The 22629-nt window shown below is 43.1% G+C and overlaps 1 protein-coding gene across 1 annotated transcript in view; it reads right to left on the bottom strand.

Annotated features, from left to right (window-relative positions):
• Window positions 1-12494, bottom strand: part of atp1a3b (ATPase Na+/K+ transporting subunit alpha 3b) — a 32104-nt gene extending 19610 nt beyond the window's left edge. The window contains exons 1-2 of the mRNA XM_036135175.1: window positions 12235-12494; window positions 12000-12103 (exon numbers count right to left, since the gene is read on the bottom strand). Of these exons, the coding sequence (XP_035991068.1) occupies window positions 12000-12005 (6 nt within the window). The 5' untranslated portion in view covers window positions 12006-12103; window positions 12235-12494. The remainder of the gene's footprint in view (window positions 1-11999; window positions 12104-12234) is intronic.
• Window positions 12495-22629: the final 10135 nt, after the last annotated feature.

Below are 22629 nucleotides of genomic sequence, written 5' to 3'. Positions count from 1 at the left end.
GTGGAGGTGCAATAACACAGGTACATGTGTGTCATAACTTATGAGCAATATTAACTGAATGAGATCAGGGCCGTTGCACAATATGTCATTTCATATACGCCACGCTGCCTTTGAGACCTCAGCTGCAGTGGCGGGGAGCTCGGCCTCTGTACTTTCAGCCTTTTTTTTACCATTCATAAACCTTTATTTCCACAAACAGTGACTGAACATTATAAACAGTCCATTCAGAGACGACGATCCTGCTCCTGGATATGATCAGAGCGATGATATGAGGCCGTGGAAGTCACACGAGCTGGCCGAGCTGCGGAGGCCCGGACAATAGAAGCAATTTGAAAGGGAGAGAGACGAATGTGACGGAGGAGGATGACAGACAGGACGAGGCACGTGGAAAAGGAGAAAGGGCCAGGGTGGGGGGTGGGGGGGCACCAGGAGGCTTAGGTGTCGCCCTTCTTTCCGCCGTCTAATTAGACATTGAGCGGTAATGTTGTGGCCCGCGCTGATAGCACTCGGAAAAGATCTCAGCATCATGAGCTGCTGATAAATATTATTTTCACTTCAGGTGCGAGCGTGTCTAACGGCGTTATTTACAAATATGAATGAGAGCGTATTTCTGAGCGTGACTCAGTGAAAGGAAACGCGGCCAGCTTATCCTCGCCGGGTACGGTAATTGCATACCGACTGTCTCCTTGCCAGAGAGGAAACAGATTCATGATTTCCAAAAGTATGAACAATAAACATTATATAACAACTCATCTGTGTAAGTATGCAAAGGTATTCACCTTTTTTCTTTTTTGGACGTTACAACAACAAACTTTGTGGCACTTCTTTCAGATTTATTTTTTTTTTACACCAACAAAACGTAGAGAAAAATAAGGAAGGTTATGAAAAATGATGCTTTGGTTTTTAGATTAGATGGAGGGCATCTGGGAAAATTACATTTCAAGCCATCCCCGTATGCCTCTGACTGTCTTTTCACCCACTAGCTGTTTTGTTTTTTTCCAGGATCTCCACTTGTTTGCTACATCAATTTTCCATGAACTCTTCCCAGTTTGCAATCTGCTACAGAAAAGAATCCCCACAGCATGACGCCACCATCGCCATGTCCTGCCCCAGCGATGGTGTTCAGGTAGTTTTAGCGTTTCTCTACAAACAAGCAGGCCAATGAGTTACACTTTGGTCTCATCAGACCAGTGCACTGCAAAAACGGAACTAGAAATAAGTAAAATTTTCTTAAAATTTGTGTATTTGTCCTTGATTTGAGTAGGAAAATAAGATGATTTGCCAATGGAATAAGATTTTTGCACTTAAAATAGGAACAATTCATCTCAATCATCTTATTTCAAATGGAGGATGTCTAATTATCTTATTTTAGGGTTCACAATACTCATTCCATTGGCAGATAATCTTTTTTACCTGCTCAAATCAAGGATAAGTACACTAACTTTAATGACATTTTACTTATTTTTAGATCCGTTTTTGCAGTGTGCGCCTTCTTTTCCTACATGACTTCACGTGGGATTTTTGTCCATAAACTAATAGTTGTCTTGTCGACAGATTCTACCCCCCCCCCCAATCTCTAACCAGCTTCCCACAGCATGACGCTGCCTCCACCATCTTTTCTTGCGGGAATGATGGGTTCAGCCGTAGTTTTCCCCAACGTGGTGTTTTCCGCATAGGCCAAACAGTTTGATTTTTATTATTTTTCATTTAGAAAACGAAAATAACACAACTTATGATCTTCCTTCCAGTTTCCCACTGTGCAACTGTTCTGTATTTGACTAAAACACATTGAAGCTTGTGGATGTAACGTTGAGAAAGTGGGGGAAAACGTCGGCCAGGGCGGGATCGCTGTAAAGCTGAATGCGTTTCTTGTTATCCATATTTTGTGTTGATCTATTCTCACTTGTCCTGCCTGTGTTTTTTCTGTGCAGCCATCCAGCTGCCTTCAACAACTCTGAGTAATTCAATGAGCCCCCTCTGTCCTGAGGCAGGAAACAGAGACTTGTGGCTGAAATTACATACCCCCCCCACCCCACTCCCACAAGCACAGAGGAGAAACAGACTGATGGACATGTTGTCCCTCACATTACTGGGGAATCTTGCTGCACCTCCATTAAAAACACAAAGCACACGTAGAACATCAATAACTAGATTGAGCTGCTGTTTCAATGTTTGGTGTCAATTTATTCCTAAATTATTCTGCCTTGGCTAGGCCTGAAAAAAAAAAAAAAAACACACTGATGAGCGAGCATGATCAGAGAGCAAGTTACCATGGTGAGCGGCATCGCATGGTGACGAAGCTCAGCGGTGGCCAAGGCTCCCCTGATGTTCTCCAGGATGAGGAATAATTAATGCATCGGTAACCGGACACCGCATTCACTGTTGTTTGTCTCAGGCCACCGATGGATTCCGAGAAGATGTTTTGCATTTTTTTAATATGCTTAAGTCTGTATGTGGCTGCGTGAGCAGAGGTGAGTCACTGAATTGGCTACGGTCGGTTTCAGCTGCAGCGCCGCGCACTGCGGCAGCGGGAAGAGGAAAGAGGAAGATGCGGTGGGCGTAGAAACAGGCCCCTTGTCATGGTACGGTACAATAATATGACAAAGAAATGTCCATAGTTGCTTCATATCTTACAAAAACTCTTATTTCCATGTATTTTTCTTAATGTCTTTACCTCTATCTTTAACAGTGAAGCAGGGCTCACTGATACACATGGCACTGAGGTGAAGTCGGTCTTTGGTGCACACTGGGTACTCATGCTCAGGTTAGGTGTGGCACAATCATGTCAAGCATGTTTATGACCTCAGGTTGGAGCTTGCAAACTGATTATAGGCTTAACCGAAAAAAGGGAAACAGCGAAACAGAAATGGCTTTGCACCACTCTAAGCACGCCCCTGTGGACACATTCAGTTTCAATGTCGACCTCATGAGAGGAAGTGGCATCTGGCTGGAAAAATACAGACAGCATAATTTATCTTTTCTTCTTGTGCAGCCAGCAGCGTTTACCCACATTCATGGGTCGTTTAATGGGAAGGGACGTTTTATCGTCCCTTCCCATTAAAAACCTCAATGTATTTCAATGGGATTGTAGGTTATAGACCACTACAAACCAGTCAATACATTTTTAAAAATGGTCTACTATCAAACATGTAAAAAGTGTAGAGTAAAGATACGTTGCATTTATCCTACACCCCTCCCCCATGCCATTACTGTGTAGAACTACGTTTAACTGCAACTAAAGCTGCAAGCCGGTCATGTTTTATCTCCACCAGCTTTGCATATCTACAAACTGAATGTTTTTTGATCCCTCTGCCTTACAGAATGAAATATTTTTCTTTATTGTCCCTCTGAGGCGAGATTGGTCTCTGCGTTTAACCCATCCCTTAGGCCGCAGTGTACTGCCAACACTCAGCAATCTGTGATCAAGGGTCTTGCTAAGGGACCCAGACAAGCTGAGTTTTGAACCGGCAACCTCTGGGGCCTCTCCAGGATGCAAAAACCCTGTTCTGCAACCACCAGGCCACCACTCCCACTAGGCCTTAGCTCTATCAGCTGAAGAGCGCGTATGAGCGTTTGACACAAATGTTTCTCAGTTGGGCTTGGATCTGGACTTTGACTAGGCCATTCTAATGCGTGAAAATGCATTTAGGGGCCATTGTCCTGCTTGACTGTGAACCTCTGCTGGTGCCGCAGCCTCTAACAGGTTTCTTCCAGGATTGGCCCATAATTTGCTCCATCCATCTCCGAAACTAAACCCAGACTCCTTGCCTTGTCCCTCCTGGAGAAAAGTGTCACCACAGCATGATCCTGCCACCTTGTTAACATCATAGATGTTATATTCAGCGTGGTATACAGTGGTAGTTTTCCCTCACTAATACTTACGCATGTTGGCACATAATTTTAGTTTTGGTCTCTCTCAACAGAACGTTTTTCCCCCACATTGTACTGATGATGCTGCTTATTCACTCATATTCTCAAACCACTGAGGCTTTCAGGAAATAGACACAATTATACTGAGAATAAACAACAGACAGATGGTAACTTCTGGATGTTGTTGGTTGCATTTTGAAAGCCATGTATAACTGTCCTTCCATGTCAACTTCCCAGTTTTGCACTACTTTTTGTTGATCTATCACATAAAATCCTCATACAATACATTTAAAAGTTTACCGTAGGTCGTGAGAATCTTTTTTGAGGCACTGTATGAACTAGATCGCTGACGCTTGCACACAAATGTTTTGCTCTCTGTGGCCTTTTTTAACCTTAATGCCACTTCCTCCCATGAAGTCAACAGCGTCATATTAAAGGAAAACCAGTCACTCTCTGCTTGAAAGCCCCGACTACATGTAGTCAAAGACAACCACAAATAAAAATTGTGTTTGTTACATGAAAGTAAGCAAATATAGTTCAGTAGGTGTAAATACTCCTACATGGTACTGTATGTTTTAGCCGTACTTCCCTCATTCCTGTCACAATCGCTTCTGTTTCTCTGTTCCTGTAACGTCTGGCCAGCATCATAATGTCAGTCAATGGGCGGCAGATAAATTAACAGGAAATATGCAGAATACATTCCCTACGTTTTAAAAGGGGTCGTTTTTTCATGAGCGACTACGCAACAGAACGTGCGAACCTAAAACCAGATGCACATAACTGGATACGTGGCTCTGAGCGTCTTGAAAGGTAACTAGAGGTGGACATTTGATCCAATCTGGGTCATCGCTTCACTTTGTTCTAACCAGGGGGAATGTGAAGGACCTCGACCTCCGGTCCGCGTCACTGCTGGGCTAAAATATGCATAAAGCTGAGACACTCCGACTCGAAAGAGCACATTTACATCTCTAAGACCGCGTTTATTTTTAATACGTGCTGATGAGGTAATAGAACAACAACCTAGAGAGTCCTAAAGAGACATTTTGTTATTATTAATCATATGAGTGAGTATGCGGAGTGCTTTAAGTCAAGGCTTATAGGTTTGTTTGTCGGAGCCCTGTTAATTATAAATGGCAAAGTTACCAGTGTACCCTTAGAGCTCGTGTTACTCGGTTGACCCTGTCCTTTCTGTGAACTGTCTAAGGAAAAAACAGTGAAGCACCAAATCAATTCTGCCCTTATTAGACTGAATATGTAGCATTACAAAACAGCGGAGTATGAATCTGCCATTAGTTTATCACTGATGTGTCTTTTGCACAACCTTGTGAGGTCATTGGGCCATCTGCTGGTTCCTGCAGCAGGACGGAGGGCTCTGGGCCAAAGAAGTGAGGGGCTGAGGCTGGAGAACAAGGGACCTGACTGCTGGGATTAAGAGCTCTGATTACAGCCCTGGATTAGCCCCACTGTGTGCTTCTCCTTCTCCCCCGTCTCTGCTTTGCACATCCAGGAAAAACACAACAGGTCTATAAATTCAGTCTTCACATTTACCTGAGAGATGTGTGCTTGTCTTGAGGCTGGGTAAAGTCAATGGCTCCTATAAAGATGCTTTGAAAAAGAAGCTGGTGAAATATTTGTTTGGTTGCTGTGTAACGGCAGCCTCGAGAGTACTGTCAGGATTTGTTTTTTTTTTTTCTTTTCTTGCAACAAAGAGAAAAGAGGTCAAAAGCAGGACATTTCTGGAAACCGGAGAGACGGCAAGCAATCTCTCTACATATAAAGAATGTGAAAATTGGAAACTAACTCTGTTACTCAAGCTTTACAGACAACAAATGACATACATCTGGCTGATTTGACAGAGTAATATTCGTGACAGATAAATGTTTAATGCAAACGAATGCGGACGCCTACTAAAAACAGAGAAAAATCTCAACTCTAAACCCTGCGAACACAAAGAGAGATTAACTCTCTTTAGCTCTCAATCATCTGCCTTGTGTTCACTCCCAACCCAAACTGAAAATCCCTTCTTAAGCCGTGACCCCTCTCATCCCGTCCTTTCTACTTTAGTTCTTGCGACCCATCTGTGTATCCAGTCATCGTCTCCATCGGTCCACGCAAAACCGCGACGACGACTGCGTAACGCCGTGACTTTGTCACGCCAGGCAAGTAGAACTGTGCAGGACTTCAACTGGTTTGGATTAGCATGGCAGGTCTTGCTTTCTTGACTTGTGTGGGGGAGCAGCACATTGTGCCACACCCTGAGAGAGAGTGTGGCAGAAAGGAGTTACATATATGTTCCTGCCCACAATGGCTAAATACCAATTTAAATCAGGTTTTAAACATGCATCTGTTGCAGCATACACCTCTTGGTTTTGACCTTTCATCATTTTACCATTATTGTGACAATGGTCATTCTTGATATTCTCTATTTGTTAGGATGCCATAAAGGAAGTCCAAATAATGTCATTTAACATTTGCTGCCCTACCAACTTGCAATACTTACACCAAAAGTCAGGTTCTGATTGTTTGACCAGGCCTTGGCTTAGTTGGAGCAGAAGTGCAAGTTCAGGACCAAGAGTGTCTCTGAAGAACTTAAGCAGAACTGAAGGTCCAGAAGAACTTGGAGGAAACCTTTGTCTAGAACAGAATTTCCTTTGAGGACTACGAATGCAACAAATATGTGGTTGTATCATAAGCCATGGTAAGCTCTCTATTAGTGAAGCTCCAAGAGACTCTATTTGTTTTGGGTTTTTTTTTTTTTTTACATTTTCGGTTACTCTGTCACCCGGTTATAAATCCAACGTGGAAACCCTGCAGACATCCAAAGCCGGAGCAAAAGAGACAGCGGTGCTGTCCTAAACTGACCTCCAGCGGCGACTGAAGCGGTGCTTTTCTCTTCTTCCAGACGGGTCTTGGAGTCAAAGACACGAGCTATGGGGAACCGCATATCTGTGTGGATCTGTGAGCAACGATCGGTCAGCACAGGTCCGAGCCAAACAGGCAGCTTCTCCTCGCTCTCAGTGGATCCTCTACTTAATGTTTCTTCCTCTTTTTTCCATTTCTCTTTTAGACTAAAGTGGAGTTAAACCCAAATTGAAGCTGTAAAACTGCTTTTACGTTCTTTAAGGAATAAAACTTGCCCACTTCTTTAATGTTTGCCACCTGTGCGTTAATAAGCGGTCTATAGATAAGTGTTTCATATTGTCTTAGTTGATTCGTAGTAGAATTTGCTGCCAGGTCGCTGGCTTGTGTTAGACTTGATTTGTCCACTTTAACTCTAGTTCAAGTATAATTAACGTTTTTCATTTAATAAAATGGTAATTCTAAAACAACGTACGAAATCCTCTTTTCTTAAAGCATTCATTCGTGATACTGAATGAATGGTGCTGCTGAGTTATGAAAGCGATTGTCTGTAACCAATGAGACTGACTGAGCTGTGAAGATCAGTATCTTTTAAAGGGGCTGATATTCACACCACACAAGCCGGAATGTGAAACATCCAGTGGATAAGACGACAAAACACATTTCACAATTCAATGAAAACTCTCGCTATTTACTGTTGATCTTCAAACTCGATTGAAAAAAAATCAACACAAATCGCATCAAGCGCTCAACCTCTGTCCGTTGTGTCTGTGCAGTGTTACCCGTTGCGCCTCGATTTACTCGCAGAGGGACACATGCATCTCCGGGACAACACCTTGCATTAGTCATGTTGCTGTAGTCAGGCAGCCTCCCCCCTCCCAAACAGCTCTCTTCATGGGAGACCATCAGCATGTTAAGTTGGAAACTTCTGGCCATATCAATCACTATTTAGTAGTCTTAAAGAGACAGCTTGACCTTTAGAGGAAAAATGGATTCACTTCTGCGCATTACGGGAAAAGCCGCCTGCAAGTTACTGAAGCGGTCCTTTGAATAACGACGGTGGGTGGTGGGTTTAAGTTTTAAGGTACAGATCTTTCTCTCATGGACGAGGTGGCTAAATGGGCGTTTATTCGTGAGAAGGTCGATGATGAAAGCTGGTATGTTCTGGCTGCTTGGAGATGTCCACCCAGTCAAAAAAAATGCCTTTAGGATGACTGCTGGTCAGTTTGTACTTTTGGTCATTTGTAGTGGAGGTTTTCAGGTATGAAAAGCATCTATCTGCCGTCGGACATGTAGTACTGGCTGCCATGAACCCGCCTCTGGGACATTTTGTGCCGGCTTTGACAGACGATGTTAAAAGGAATTTTCTATAATATATTTAGTGTTTACTGTATGGAAATAATGTTATGTGTCTCTAATAAACAACATCTCTGTGCAAGAAGTCCCTTATAGGGGAATTTTGACGAGGGGTTCCAATTTGTCATTATTTATCTCCACACTTCATAAAAATACCCAACAAACAAGAGAAGTATACAGATATGCTATATTTATGTTCAAGGTAAGAAATGGAAGTGGGCAAAACAGGGCTATAAATTGGCAAATGGTTGAAATGACCTGGAGCCTGTTCGGGTTCATCCCCAACCAAGGTTTCGGCAATATCACCTTTTTCATTTGATTTCAATGTCCAATCAGTCTAAAGATATTTATTCTAAATCTTAAAGGGCAATTCAGGCCTCCTGACCGAGTCAAGTACAGCTTCTCTAGCTAAATAAAAATGTTCTGTATGTTCTCCTCAGGGTTCTTACACTAGCGGCTAGGTCAACCAGGGCCAATCAATCGATCTACGTTTAACTATGGCAACAATGTGACTGTGGAAAGAAATATTATAATAACCAGTCTGGATTTTCTGTACAGTATTTGAGATACTGTTTGACTCTATGTCTTCTAATACAACATGGCTTCCCACCATTCAAAGCTTCCAGAAGAGGACTTCTAACGAGGTACTGATCAACCAATCAGCAGTAAAATTGGTTTAATTAGGAGGACATATTACATTACCAAATATAGACTTGCCTAACAGTATCAGAGCGATAATTTTGGAGAGTCTTAAAGTAGTAATGACGTTAGTCGCAACTTAAAATGTCAAAAAGGAAGTCATTATTTTAATAAACTATCTTATTATTTTGATAAATCTCTTTTAACAGCTAATCTAAGGGTTAATTGTGGTTAAATCCCAAAATCCAGCTGGCTGAAGTGGGCAGGAGAGCAAAGAACATATTCATATGAACATCAGGGTCCATCCTCATTTGTATCGGTGCTTGTATTAAACAAGGGTGTAGCTGAGGTAATGAAGCACATATATGACCTTCTAATCTAGGACAACTGATTCCTTTAATCCAAAGTGAGGTTTAGCTCCTTTAGTCTGACTGCAGGTTTGTTTCTAAAGCATGAGAGAAACCAGAATGTTCCCGAAGCTCTTTTCTCCCCGTTTGGCTTTTTTTTTTGCTTCTTATTGATCGGCAGCTGTCACGTTGCTTGAAGAGGACGTTGTGCCGTGACTGAAACCCAGGACACATGTAAGGGAAGACATCCCAAACGAACCTTTAATGCTGCTGGTTTCTGCGTGGTAAGGGACAAATCAGCCACCGCAGAGCATCATTCAGCAGGTGCAGCACTCTGCACCAAACGGAGGGCTGGGCCTCTGCAGCAGCAGCAGCAGCAGCCACACAGCTCCTTCATCGCCTTCAGGAAAAGCCTTACGTCTCCTATCCCTGCGCACACCTCAGTGGTGCAAATATGAACGCACACGCTGTCCTAGAAACCTTTACATCCTATGTTAATTAGAGAGGCGAGTATCACACAGGGCTCAATGTTAGGAGAGGCCGTTCTCAGGCACCTTGACCTCCTGACACTGTTACATCCTATTTTTTCCCCCTCCTTATCCTTGATCATCAAACCTCACCACCCACACCACCCCCTGCTACCCATCTGTCTCCTTTACCCCCCCCGATAACCAATCCACACACGGCGCAGCAGGAGGCAACAAGAGCCGCGGTAATTTGAGCTTCGGGTCATTATCCTGTAACAGGATATACAGTCAAGCAGCCCTCCCCCTTTTGTTCGGCCGCCATGGCTTTAACTCCTGCTTCCTCGCCTTATCGCTACACCTGCAAAACTGTAGCCACCACCTATCTGCCCTTCCTCCTGTTCTCTCATCAGTGCCCCCGCCCCACCACCATCACCGCCACCATCTGCATCCGAAGGTGCGTCTGAAGGTGAACGGCAGCAGTCGACGCAGCTGTTGAGGCCCTCTATGCTCATTTTACATTCCTGCTTTACAGTGGCCAGTTTCAGGCTCTTGAAGGCAAAGCCGCATCAATGCAGGGCGGAAAGGGAGCCGCTTGCAAGACAAGGAGGCGGTGTGGGTGTGTGTGCGCATGTGCAAATCCTTTTCTAAAGGGATGCTTACTAAAATTAGAAGTATCTATATATGCTTCATGTCTCATTTCTCCTTGTGTTCTTGACACATGTTAAAGCTTTTTTTTTCTCCCCCTCTCTCCCTATACAGCATCGATGCCGTCTCTTTGGTGCGTGTGTCCTGGTGCCAGCCTATCACAGCTCTATGCAGGGAATTTCCACGGCAGAAGCCCCGCCCATGGTTTGACGCAGAAAGCAGCGTTGCAAGCGATGCCCCCTGCGGCCTTGTGGAAGGACAGCAGCTGCACAGTGCGCCAAGAGGACATTCTGGAAGGAAAGACGAGATACGCGCGAAATGGAACAGGAAATTCAGGCGTAACGATGGGATTTTCGGATCTACGTCGTCTTCCCTGCCGTCACGGTTACCTCAGCATCCTTCACAAATCAACGCTCCTTCTAATTACTGGTTCAGCCCCTGGAGAGACGCATCGTGCCCCCAATGGACAACTGCTCCCCCTTCACACCACCAAAATCCAAAGCCAAGCTTCCCCACATGCGCCGCAGTACGCGCGCAAGCACTTTCTGTTCTTTTGTCTCTTTTTTTTTGACGCAGTGGCCGCAAAATGCTGCACATCTTACACGAAAAGACATTCACACGGACCCACAAATCCCCCGCAGAGGATTCGCTTTTTCGAGATCCGCCTGCAGCGTCACGCCGCCGCATCGTTCAGCCCCGCACGCAGCTGCATCAGATTTAACAATTAGATCTGGCATCGATGATGTAGGAAAAAAAAAAAAAGAATGAAAAAATAAATAAATAAATAAATGCGCAAAACGGGCTATTGTGTCACATGCAAGCTTAGTAATTTTCCACCAAATTCCGCAGATATACCCATGATTCATTCACTGGCGTGACGGTTATGACACGTTTAACCAAGATGGGGATTTTTTTTTTTTTTTTTTTTTTTTTTTTGCAGATGCGCACAGAAGGCGTTTCATTAATCTGTGCCACCCAAGTGTGTGACCATTGCTGGCGATTATTGCTGTTATGTCACAAATTAAAGGAGAAATAAGCTGGCGAGGCACTTATTCCCGGTAACCGCATTATGACGCACGGGTCATTGAGGGTGCCGCGGCTCTTCAGCTGACAGCATCCAGTGCAAATGACGCGTCCTCCGAGCTAAATGCCTTCCAAAAAAGGGACAAGCAGCTGGATACGATCCGGAGACAAGAGGAGGGGTTAGAAGGAAGAGGGGGGGTATAAATGTGCTCCATCATCACAAATAAAAGTGTTGCATAAGTGTGTGAATTTAACACCTGGATATAACATTATTAAACCGTGACGGACGCAGATACACGTGCCCTCCCTCACTGACCCCCCCGCCCGCCCCTCAGCACAAGAGCAATCTGGAGGAATAAACCGATTAGGGCCTACTGTGGCTGGCAAGGTTACGGTCACAGCAAATCAGACCCTTAACAAGACAACCTTTCTTCGCCTCTGCTTCATGCAAGCCCATCGGAACCCTTAATGAACGGGATCCAGACTGAGGTAAAAACAGCATCAATTGATGCAGAGGCTGAAACGCAAACCGAGCGGCTCTGCGGCTGCCAGGAGCTTCTAGCTGCATCGGTTTGTCGCAGTATATATATAGAGAGAGAGCAGGGCAAAACACTGTTCCGCATTAGAGTCAATGTCATCAGACACGGCGGCTGCACAGGATGTCCAAATTACATCACGGCTCAGTTATTATTTAATACTAATGAAGGTTAAGAGAGAACAACCCCTCCCGCCGATCAGGCCACCTCTGCTGGGCTACAACGCAGTTATGAAAGTTAGAAATGGTGGCTCTTACCCCCATGTTGGCGCAGTTACTCTTCTTCTTCTTCTCTCAGGTGATGCGCCGCTTGAGAGGTGTCTGTCCCTCACGTTGAAAATGTCTGTGTATAAATGCCTCGCCTTGAAAAGCAGAACAGTATGAGCGCAGTTCAGTTTTTTTTTTTTGTTCAACGCACACAAGAGAAGCTGTCTGTATTTTATGCAAAAAAAAAGAAAGAAAAAAAATACTTTGAATAAAGAGTGGCTCAAACCTTTGACAAAAGGTCAGGCTGCGCTCTATCTCCTGCAAGACGTCCTTTAATTCAGATGAAATGCGGCGGTCTCAAGCGGAGCATCACGCGTGGGACCCGCTCCTTCCTCTGCTCAGTGATACTTGCGGTAAGAAGGACCCGGCAAGAGAGGGAAAAAACTGAGCGAGCCGCACTGCTACCTCCCCAAAAAGCACTCGATGCTCCTCCGCGCCTCTGCCGGCTGCCGCAGTACTCCCTTCTTCCACTCCGCCAGGGGAAGAAGCGCCTCCTTGAGCGAATGGGCGAAGGGAAAGGGGTCGACTGAGCCCGCCCACCGGCCGACCGGCGGGCCAATCAGAATTCCGAGCGTCTCATCGGTGATGGCGGTCGCGGGCCAATGGGAGCGCTAAGCTGCCCCTCCTGCTTTACTGCAGAATCCCGCAGCTCTCATCCGGCAGCATCGCGAGTCTCTAGGCTGTTTTTTTTTTTTTTTTTTTGCAAAAAAATAAATAAATAATCATAAAAAAAATGGACGCGCAAGGTTAGAATCCACGTCGTCGAGGTTGTGATTGTTTTATATGTACTGTGCTTATGCAACACTGACAATAGTGGATTTTTGTGTTTTGGCGCACTGCATGTAATGAACGCCCTTAAATGCCTCTTTTCGGTCGTCCTGCCATGAGCATGTCGTGCCCGCCTCCATATGTATCAGGAGTCAGAAAACAGCATTACAGGTAATGCTAAATGTATCCAAAACAGGAGAGTAGAGTAAGAGCTGGAGTCACAGATGTGTCTCCAATGTGTCACTCTTCCTGTTAAGAAGTGGCTGCAAACATCAGCCGGCAGCCATTACAGCTCATATCAGCTCATGTACAGTTCTGACAATGCAGAGTCAGCACTTTATGTGAAGAAGTAAAGGCAGGTGTGCCTTGGCAGAAGAGAAGCAACTGTCTTTTTAAAGCACTGCCGTTATTTTTTTTTTACAACTGTAGCGTATTATTAAAGCTCAGACAAGTACTGGGGTAGTTTTAAATTATGTTATGTGTGGAATCTGATGGATGCTGCATCCTTTGAACACACTACGTCAAGGGCGAGGGCGGGGTGGAAAGAGCGAATATTGCACAAAAACAGAAAAAAAAACCCAACACAGATGTATTTTTTGTAAGAGAGCCAAAGAGTTCAAAGACAGAAACGCAGAGGACGTAGTCCTCACTGAGGCTGGCCTATTTGCAGCTGTGAGTCTGTAATGCTGCAGTAAGGGCTCTCTCTCACACACACATATACGGAGTCAGGAGGGTTGCATACACATGCATGCACAGCAAGGCCTGATTAAAGCTGTCAGAGTCACTCGTGTTGGCCCTGCAGCATGTTGTTGCCATGTCTCACTGCACTCCTTGCTGAGGGCCTGAGTGATGACCACGCAGTACCACCGGAGCTCAGAGCATGGCTGCGGGGGTCGCTCTGGGTTAAAGGACACTCTGCTGCAGCACTCCTTAAATACACGCTGTCACGACACAGTCGAGTTGTTATTCGAGCCCGAATGCACTTAAACCTACTTCCGCTGGAGTTTTAGTGTTCTTCGTAGCTCTGTGGTATTTTGGTAACATTCTTGAGAAATGAGATGCGTGGATACATGCAGATTTTTTATTTCTTTCATTAATTCTTTCTACAGACTGATGAGATGAGATGCTCTAACTTCACTTATCATTTAGGTTAATGAACTAAATTCTCACCTCGTACTAGACGGGGCACGTTTTGAGGGTTTTAAACATTGATTGGTCTAAATTTGTCTTTCATTCAGACGTCTAGTCATTGTGTCATTTATGAAAATGTGCTCCAGATCTGCTACATAAAATGCTGCCCAGTAATCCATCAGCACTTTAAATGAGCTGTTGTCTTTTCACAATCTTTCCTCCCTAAACAGCGAAAGCTCGACGCCCTTGAACCCTTGCTTCTTTTACATCTTGTAGCAAATAAAAAACAGCTTATAAATGAGTGAAGACTTTATTCTGAGCAGCCACTGCATTAAAGTTTATGGATACTCAACCATTATTGGAATGCTAGAAAAAGAGGAGGATGAAGCTTACCGTTTTTTTGCCTATTCAGAAATCAAGATCGGCACTTGTCCTTCTCTTTAGCTTCTCCTACCTTCACACAAAGCTCAGGTGTACACGGACACATCAACATGCTGTGTCATGCAAAGCATTCATACACCTTCATTTTGTTTTCACTCTTTTTCCCCCCACAGTAATACCACACAATCTCTTTGCGTGGAAAAACCAACAACGTAAGGTGCATAGCCATCAACTGGAGGCTAAGTCGTGTTTTTAAAAAAAAAAATCAAAAAGTCAAAAAATCTTGAAAGTGTGTCGTTCTTGTAGCCTTGTAGAACCACCTTCTGGTGTAGTCACAGCTAGAAGTCTTCTGGGTTCAGTATTCAGTCAGACTGAACTGAGAGCATCAGTGAACAACCATTTTCATCGTTGTCCACTCCGGTGGTATCCTGCTACAGGTTCTCCATAGGATTTAGGTCCGGACTTTGACTAGACCATTCTAACAGGTGAACATGCCTTGAACTGAACCATTCTTCTCTAGCTGTATGTTTAGGGTTGGTACCCTGCTGGAAGAGGAGCCTACGCCCCAACCTCAAGCCTTTTGCAGTTTTTAACAGGTTTTCATACTCATGGATCTAAATTTAGCACAATCCCTGCTGGAAAAAGGTATCCTCCCCACAGCATGATGGTACCAGGACCAAGTTTTACCACAGTTATGGTGTGTTAAAGGGTGATTTGCAGTTTTAGTTTTCTGCCACACAGTGTTTCCCTTTCAGCACACAGGAGCACCTTCCCCCAAATGCTTGTTGTGCCCTTTGCACAGACGGTGAATATTAAATGAGATTTTCTTTAAAGAATGGCTTTCTGCATCTCCGCCATACATGTCACGTTTGTCCAGTGCACAAATAATAGTTGCCCTGTCAACAGACTCTCTCCTCTGAGCTGTGGGCGTCTGCAGCTCCTCCAGAGTAACTCTCTGCTTCTTGGCTACTTCTCTGGTTCATGATCCTCTTTCCCAGCCAGTCAGTTTAGGTGTACAGCCATATCTTGGTAGCTTTACAGTTCTGTTTTTTCCAGTTTCAGTGATACCTAAAAGGACACCCTATGACAGGGATCTTCAGCTCCAGTCCTCGGGGTCCGGTGTCCTGCAACTTTTCTGCGTGTCTCTGCTTCAACACACCTGAGGCAAACAGTCAAGTCATTAGCAGGACTCTGGTGAACCTGACTTCATACTGAGGAAATAATTCAGTTCCACAAGCTCGAGGACCAGAGTTGGGGATCACTACCCCATGAGATGTTGAGAGCTTGCTTTATAAGCTTACCCCGCGTCATACTTCTCACCGGCTTCCCCTGCTCCATGTGTTGGTCCTCATGATGCCGTTTGTTCACTTAAGTTTTCTATAACAAACCTTTATGGCCTCCGAAGAATATCTGGATTTATACTAAAAAAATAACACACAGGTGGAGTCTGCTTACTTATTAAAAGTCTTCTGAAGGCTGTTGGTCACATTTAAGATTATTTAGTGGCGTAAGAGCAAAGAGTCCTTAGTAGATATGCCTAACCCACTTCATAGATTTACATTTGTTAAAAAAAAGAAAACCATTCTGCTTCAATTTTACAATTATGTTTTGTTGCTTTACGTGTATTTCATTTAATTTCCCAAAAAAACAAACAAAATACCTTAAAGTACGTGTTTGTAATGTGACAAAACGTGAGTATGATGCTTTTTAGTGGACATGCCGTCATGCATATAGTTATGTATACATACCTACTCATATAGTATTTACATTCACATCTGAATACATTGCTCAAAAAATGAAAGGAACACTGATTATTCAGAGTATATCAAGTGAGTTACACTTCAGTAGTTCAGTAGTAGAGTGTTTTTTTTTTCAATCAGCGTCGGCTGTTTTGGTGTTAACAACATGCTCCTATTTGTGCAAAGAGGAAAACGACGAGTACTTTGGATTGTCTTGTTACTGAAAAGTGCTGTAAAAATAAACTCGCCTTGCCTTGCCTGACTGCCAGAGGCCTGCAAAGTGAACGTGTCTGGCCAAACCATTAGAAACATACTTTAATGAGGGTGGCCCGTGGGTTCACTCTGAGCTCAGTTGACAGACGTGAAAGCGTCTGGAGGAGCTGCAGTTAAGACATTGCAGCATGATCAGTTTGGTGGTGGGTCAGTGTTGGTCTGGAGGTGAATTCATGGAGGGACGCACAGACCTGTACAGGATAAATTATGGCACCTTCACTACCACTGGGTATTGGGATGAAATCCTTAGAACCGTTGTTTGATCCTTTGCTGGTGCAGTGGGCCCCTCAGTTTCCCCCGGTCCATAATGATGATCAGCTTCATGTTGCAAGAGTATGCAGGCAGCTCCTGGAGGATGAAGGTGTTGATACCATTGACTGGCCGCTACGCTCTAGTCTAAATCCAGTAAAACATCTTTGGTAAGTCATGTTTAGGTTCATTAGACTTTCCAGGAGCTCAGTGATGCCCTGGAAAGTGGCGTGAAGGAAGCCATCTACGTTAAGAGAGACAAAACAACTTTAAATAGAGGAGGAGGACTTATAATAAAACCTATAATACAGGGTTAATTCCGGCCAATCATCACCTCAATCCTCACCCTCATACGGGTGATCAAAACATCAACCCTAACGATTCCCTGTTGCAGAGGCGTGGACCAGTTTCGGTTCAATTTGCATGTTATCTAAACCATTGCAAGGCCTTTGTTGGGCAGTAGAATAAAGCTTGCAACTCCACGCTACTCCAGACTTTTTGAATTGAGAAAGCTTTGTGGATAGGAAGCAAAACGTCTTCAAACTTCAGAAAAAAGTCTAGCTCTTTTCTTTTTAACTTTTTTGGTATGCCCTGGTGACAATCTGGGAGGAGAAACCCCAGAACATCATTCGTCATCGCATAAGGAGCATGCCCTGACACCTTTAGGCATGCATACAACCATGTGGAGTCCATTTTGAGTATGATTGTTTGGTAGTGTATACCAAAACGATTGAGAGAAGATGGTCCTCAGGAATCAAGTTGGTCTTTCAAACAGCAGTTGAATTTTAGGTGAATTATGGGTCCCATTATTTTTTTAAACTTTTGAAAAATGTTTTTATTCCATGAAATAAACACATTCTCCCTGTTTCTAATAATGATTTTTTTTTGGGTGTTATACTCCTTGCACCAAAAGCTGATAAATCACATGCGCTGTTTAGCTAAATGTATAAACATGATTGGATCCTAATTTAATCACAACGCAGAGTGCTGCTCATAGATGTCGCGTTAGAGGGCTGTTAATAAAGCTCTTTCAATCTCATTCCAAACCAAAATGGCTGCCCGCATTACTACATCCTAACCTCTGTCTCGCCTGCATGATGTGCCTCCTCTCATCACCTCGCTGTGCAATCCTTACCATCCTCTCAGTGAAAGAACGGAGGGGAGAAAAAAATCACCCAATTCTCCAGCTCCACAGCAACAGCAGTCAGATGACCTTGCCTGTGACTTGTTCTGCTGAGTCAGAAATTGAGGGGGTTGGGTAATCGGGGGATGGGGATGCAGGGAGACGAGGAAAAAAATGAGGAGGAAGAGAGGCAGAGAGGTAAAAGAGCACGAAAATGATTGTGATTTATTGATAGGAAACCGGTTTCACGTTGGTGGTGGTGTTTTTTACGCTAATCCTGATAGTGCTGGTTCGTGTGGCTCCCCACCAGACTGGTTTTTCAGGGTGAAAACCTCTTACATGTGTGGAGGAATGCATGGGAATACAGACGGTCTGTGATACTTGGAGAGTATGGCCGCGCCGCGTGAGTCAGAGCCGTGGATGAGTCGTATGTCACAAGGCTGGAGAGTCAGAAGTCGTGCGTCTGTGTAGGTTTTAGGAGAATATGCCTGTGCCCGGCTAAAATAGAACAGCGTGTGTTAGTGTATCCTCGTGCCAAAAATAACCCGGACACTATATTCCATGCGGGGTATTTCTGCTGAGCATGCATAACAGAGAGAATATGGTTATTAGTTTCTCCAGAACAAAAGGGATCAGCTCCTCCCGGGTGGTGTCTTAACAGATTTGTCACCGAGGAGATTTACTCCCACAGAAACGTTGGCGAAGTCAGGTGATGCTGGGAAAAGTGAACCTGGCTCGGAGACAATCCTCGTTCTTCACTTCATCCCCGCTTCATCACATGTTGTTCTGTCTTTTGGAGCTGTGTGGTCCGCAGACCGCCCCGGATCTGACCCCTTCGTCTGCAAGAACTGCTGCTTTCAATTTAAAATACAGCAGCTCTGAAAAGGTGTACACGTGCACATCTTTAACACGCAAAGCACTGAGACCAGACCTTTTCTACCCTTTAATGGGACAAATATCGTATGTAATATGTGTTGTGAACTGCCGCTATATAATTAAACCGAATTGAATTCATTATTGTTGACGAAATTATGATCGGAAAAACATACAGAATCTCTTTGCGTCTTTAAATTTGTGATTAAGATCATCTAGTAGGAAAGAAAATACCCATACTTAGCAGCAGGGCCGTATTATCCATAAGGGCCAGTGGGCCAGTGCCCAGGGGCACCAACCATGGGGGGGGCACCACATGACACATGCTTTATTAAAAATATATTTTTCATAAATTGTTATATTATTTACTTGAAATTGTTGAAAGACCATGCATTATTCGTTTTGTGAACACTGATGTCACAATAATAATAAATGATAAATAAATCAAGATTTTTTTTATTTCAACATTTTAAAATGAGATATTTGAATATTGCTCACTGCTCATATGCCTACATGTAGTTGTGTAAGTTAGTAAATAGTAAATTACATTACAGAAATCCCCTTGATTATGTCTGATGTTTTTGACCGGAGGACAGCACGGGTAAGGGGGGGGGGCTTTGAGGTATAGTGCCCAGGGGCACCACATTGTGTTAATACGGGCCTGCTTAGCAGAGGTTTTTTTATGTGTGGTGATTTGATGCTTTATAAATAGAATTTAATTGAATATACATAGTAAAGTCTGTCTTATAAGCTACATGTCATCTCAAGGTACTTCACAAAGTCAAATTCAATCAAATCATCCAGACATTTTGGTCAATAAATTTCCAATCTAAGGAAACCCAGCAGATTGCATCGAGTATTTGACAAGCAGCATTCACTCCTCCAGAAAGAGCGTAGAGCCTCAGTGGACAGTTGTCTGCATCGTTGTTGGCTTTGCAGCAATCCCTCATACCGACCATGCATGTAGCGAAAGTATGAGGGATTACTATCGTTTTAAGTAACATGTCCATTCAGCTTCACATAAAAGACCGTAAAGAGTTTACATCAAATGGACACAAATTACTTGTGCACATAAACTGCTCAATCCAAGAACATTAGCTAAATAGAGACTATACAGTAGAGGGCAGGCATCTGATTTTCCTCCATTAATACAAATGAGCCCCAGTAGGTGAAAACCCTTATGAGTACCTAACAAACATTACAAACAGCTACATTTGTTGTTTATAAATAGGGATGCATGGAGTCATTAGTCTTTGTGCGCGAGTGTTCATGTGCGCGTGCGTGCGTGAAGGTGATCCTGGCTAATCCGGTTTTATAAACGTCTGACATAATCTGTGTTCCACTCACAAAGTCCAGAACAGGGAGATGTGAGGAAACGAGACGGAGCGAGTGAAAAGGAGGGGAGGAGGAGAAGAAGAAAAAAGATGAGAGAGCCGACATGGCAGGCTAGGATGATTGAAAGGCAGATGGGTTTAAAGAGGATGACAGAAACGGAGCATGTGAAGAGAGGTGGAGGAAAAGGAGGAGGCTAGAGTGTGTAAGAAATGAGAACGACAACAATGATGGATGACAGAGCTGGGCCGGTGGTTGAAAAAAAAGAAAAAAAAAAGATCTGGGATTTAGTGAAACAGGGCTGTTAGTGATGGTTTGGTTATCATGGAAGAGCAAAAAGGTCATTATGACGAAATAAAAGCAAAATCTCTTTAATTGTAGGCTGTCACTGAAAGAAAATTAAGGCTAGAGAAAGATTTAAATATCATGAAAATAAAAACTATGCCATAAATAAACAGAATTTCATGGAAAGGTACTGAGCCTGGTAAACACCTTCTTCTTCCATATATTCCCTATTTTTTCTCAAACCTCATGAAATGAATTAGGACCAACACCACGTAGTGCACTGTTGTGGGGTAAAAACTATTTTAAAATAAAAACCTAAAATGTGGCAGGTGCTTTTACTCTGAAATCCCTAAAAAAAACCTGTGCCTTCAGAAGTCACCTAATTGGTAAATACACTGTCTGTGTGTAGTTTAAACTCAGTATAAACTAGAGAAAGTAGAGGTTTGTTAGAGAACGTAAGCAAACAAACGGCATCATTAAGACCAAGGAACCCACTCAGAAGTGAGGACGTTTATAACGGGGTTGGGTCATAAAACTATGTTCCAAATTTTGCACATTGCATTGTTTTAATTCATCGTCTGAAAATGGATTTTCACCTAAACTAAAAGGCACGATAAGGAGAGGCTGAGACTGAGATGGAGGTTCATGATGGGAGAACAACCCTAAATATACAGCTATTATTCACAAATTTATATAAAAATATAATAATCATGTATCATTTTATTCCACTTACTAAAACACATTGAACATTGTGGAATACACGTGATAAAGTGCGTAAAGGTTGAAGGGGTATGAATACTTCTGCACTACCACTGTTTGCAGTGGCATTGGTGCATTTATGGATAATTAAAGATCTAACCAAGTGAAAGTTTTGTTCTTTGATTACTTTAGCAGTTTCATATTTGACTTACTTTTGACTAAATGCAAATTATTGCAATGACTCTGAAATACTCTGAACATTAATTAGAAATAGGATTCCATCAGAATGATGAGAATTGTTTTTACCCGCTGGAAGAAGACTAACAAAGAAATCCTGAAAGTAAGCAAAAGGGAAATGACATCCAAGTAAACACAGCTTCAGAAATTTAATGCATTCAGGTCCTCTAAGAGTTCAGTTTTACCATTTTAGGATCTTAAGCCTGAGCTGCAGACATTATACTAAAAGAAGTAAAGCATTTTCAACATTTATTCATGGTTTAGTGTGTCGTCTGTAAAGGAAAAGAAAATTACCCAGCAGAAAGATATAATTTGCTTCATGAACCCGAACATACTGATATGTAGCTTATGAGTAAACGGTAATGTTTTGGGAATTAACAGGGCCATGTTATGTTCATAGTTTCTTTTTTTTCCACATGGCTTTTGGTCATGTTGAAGCTGTTAGTAGTCATGTGAAAAAATTAAGACACCTTATTAAATATCCAGTTTCTCATTAGGATATGCCAGAATATTGATGTCTAATCTTGTTTTTTATTAGTCTCTGGAAAACTAAGTGAGTTACTTGCAATGAAACAACAAAAAATGACCTTGTTAAATGAATGAATTAAACAATTCGGACTAAATTGTATAATCTAAATCAGGAGAAAAGTAGGACACCCCCTAACAGCTGATATTATCCTTTTTTTCCCCCTGACATAACTTGTTTATTTTGTTGTCTACATTCTCTTTACCAAACTTTAGTCTGCAAAGGTTTCCTTCTTGCATGCCTCCAACTTGTGCAGTCTCTTTCTGATTGTTCAGGGATACACTGCAGCAAAAACCTGCCGTAGGCCTCTTGAGGGCATGGTGGGATTTGGGATTTGGAGACTTCTTTCTGCATTCATCAGTCTTGCTCTCAGTCCGAACCTACTTGGACAACCAGATCTGGGCATCCTGGGAGGAGCTTTGACATGTCTGCCATGGAAGGCTTTTTCCAGTGAAATTGCTGATTCTGAATTAATTTGAGACCTCTTGAAATTCTGCAGACTTACAAACTGCTGAAGTCTTATTTCTGAAGGCCTCAGATGGCTCTTTGGATCTCACCATGATGCTCACTCTCTATTCAAATGTCAGAAGCACGCCATATAAATGTCTAAGGGCATAAATGGGGCAAATGTCCTTCAAAATGCTGAGTAATATCTGCTACTGATATGCTCCTGATGAGTACAATTATAGAATATTTAAAAACGTATTTACTCAGTTTATATTGTATCCTTGTATTTATTGGATCTCCCAGTATTGTTAAAATTAATATTCAATGTTCACGTGTCCAGACATGTGGCCTAATGACTGCAAGATGTTACAAACACCAAATAGGAAGTTTCTAATCCTGCAGAAAATACTTTTTTTCCTCATATCATCTTGAAACATGTTTGCATAAGATATGCTCGGTTGCTAAGTTGGCACGTTTACTGATGAAAAATGCATCTGCCTCAAACTCGAGTGCTTTCGAAAAATCAGTCCATCTGCCAGGAAAGACTGAGGCTTTTGG

The sequence above is a fragment of the Fundulus heteroclitus genome, chromosome 3, assembly GCF_011125445.2.
Source record: "Fundulus heteroclitus isolate FHET01 chromosome 3, MU-UCD_Fhet_4.1, whole genome shotgun sequence".
In the NCBI taxonomy this organism is placed as follows: Eukaryota; Metazoa; Chordata; class Actinopteri; order Cyprinodontiformes; family Fundulidae; genus Fundulus; species Fundulus heteroclitus.
The sequence above is the reverse complement of the archived record's forward strand: the minus strand, read 5'-3'. Positions and strand labels throughout refer to the sequence as shown.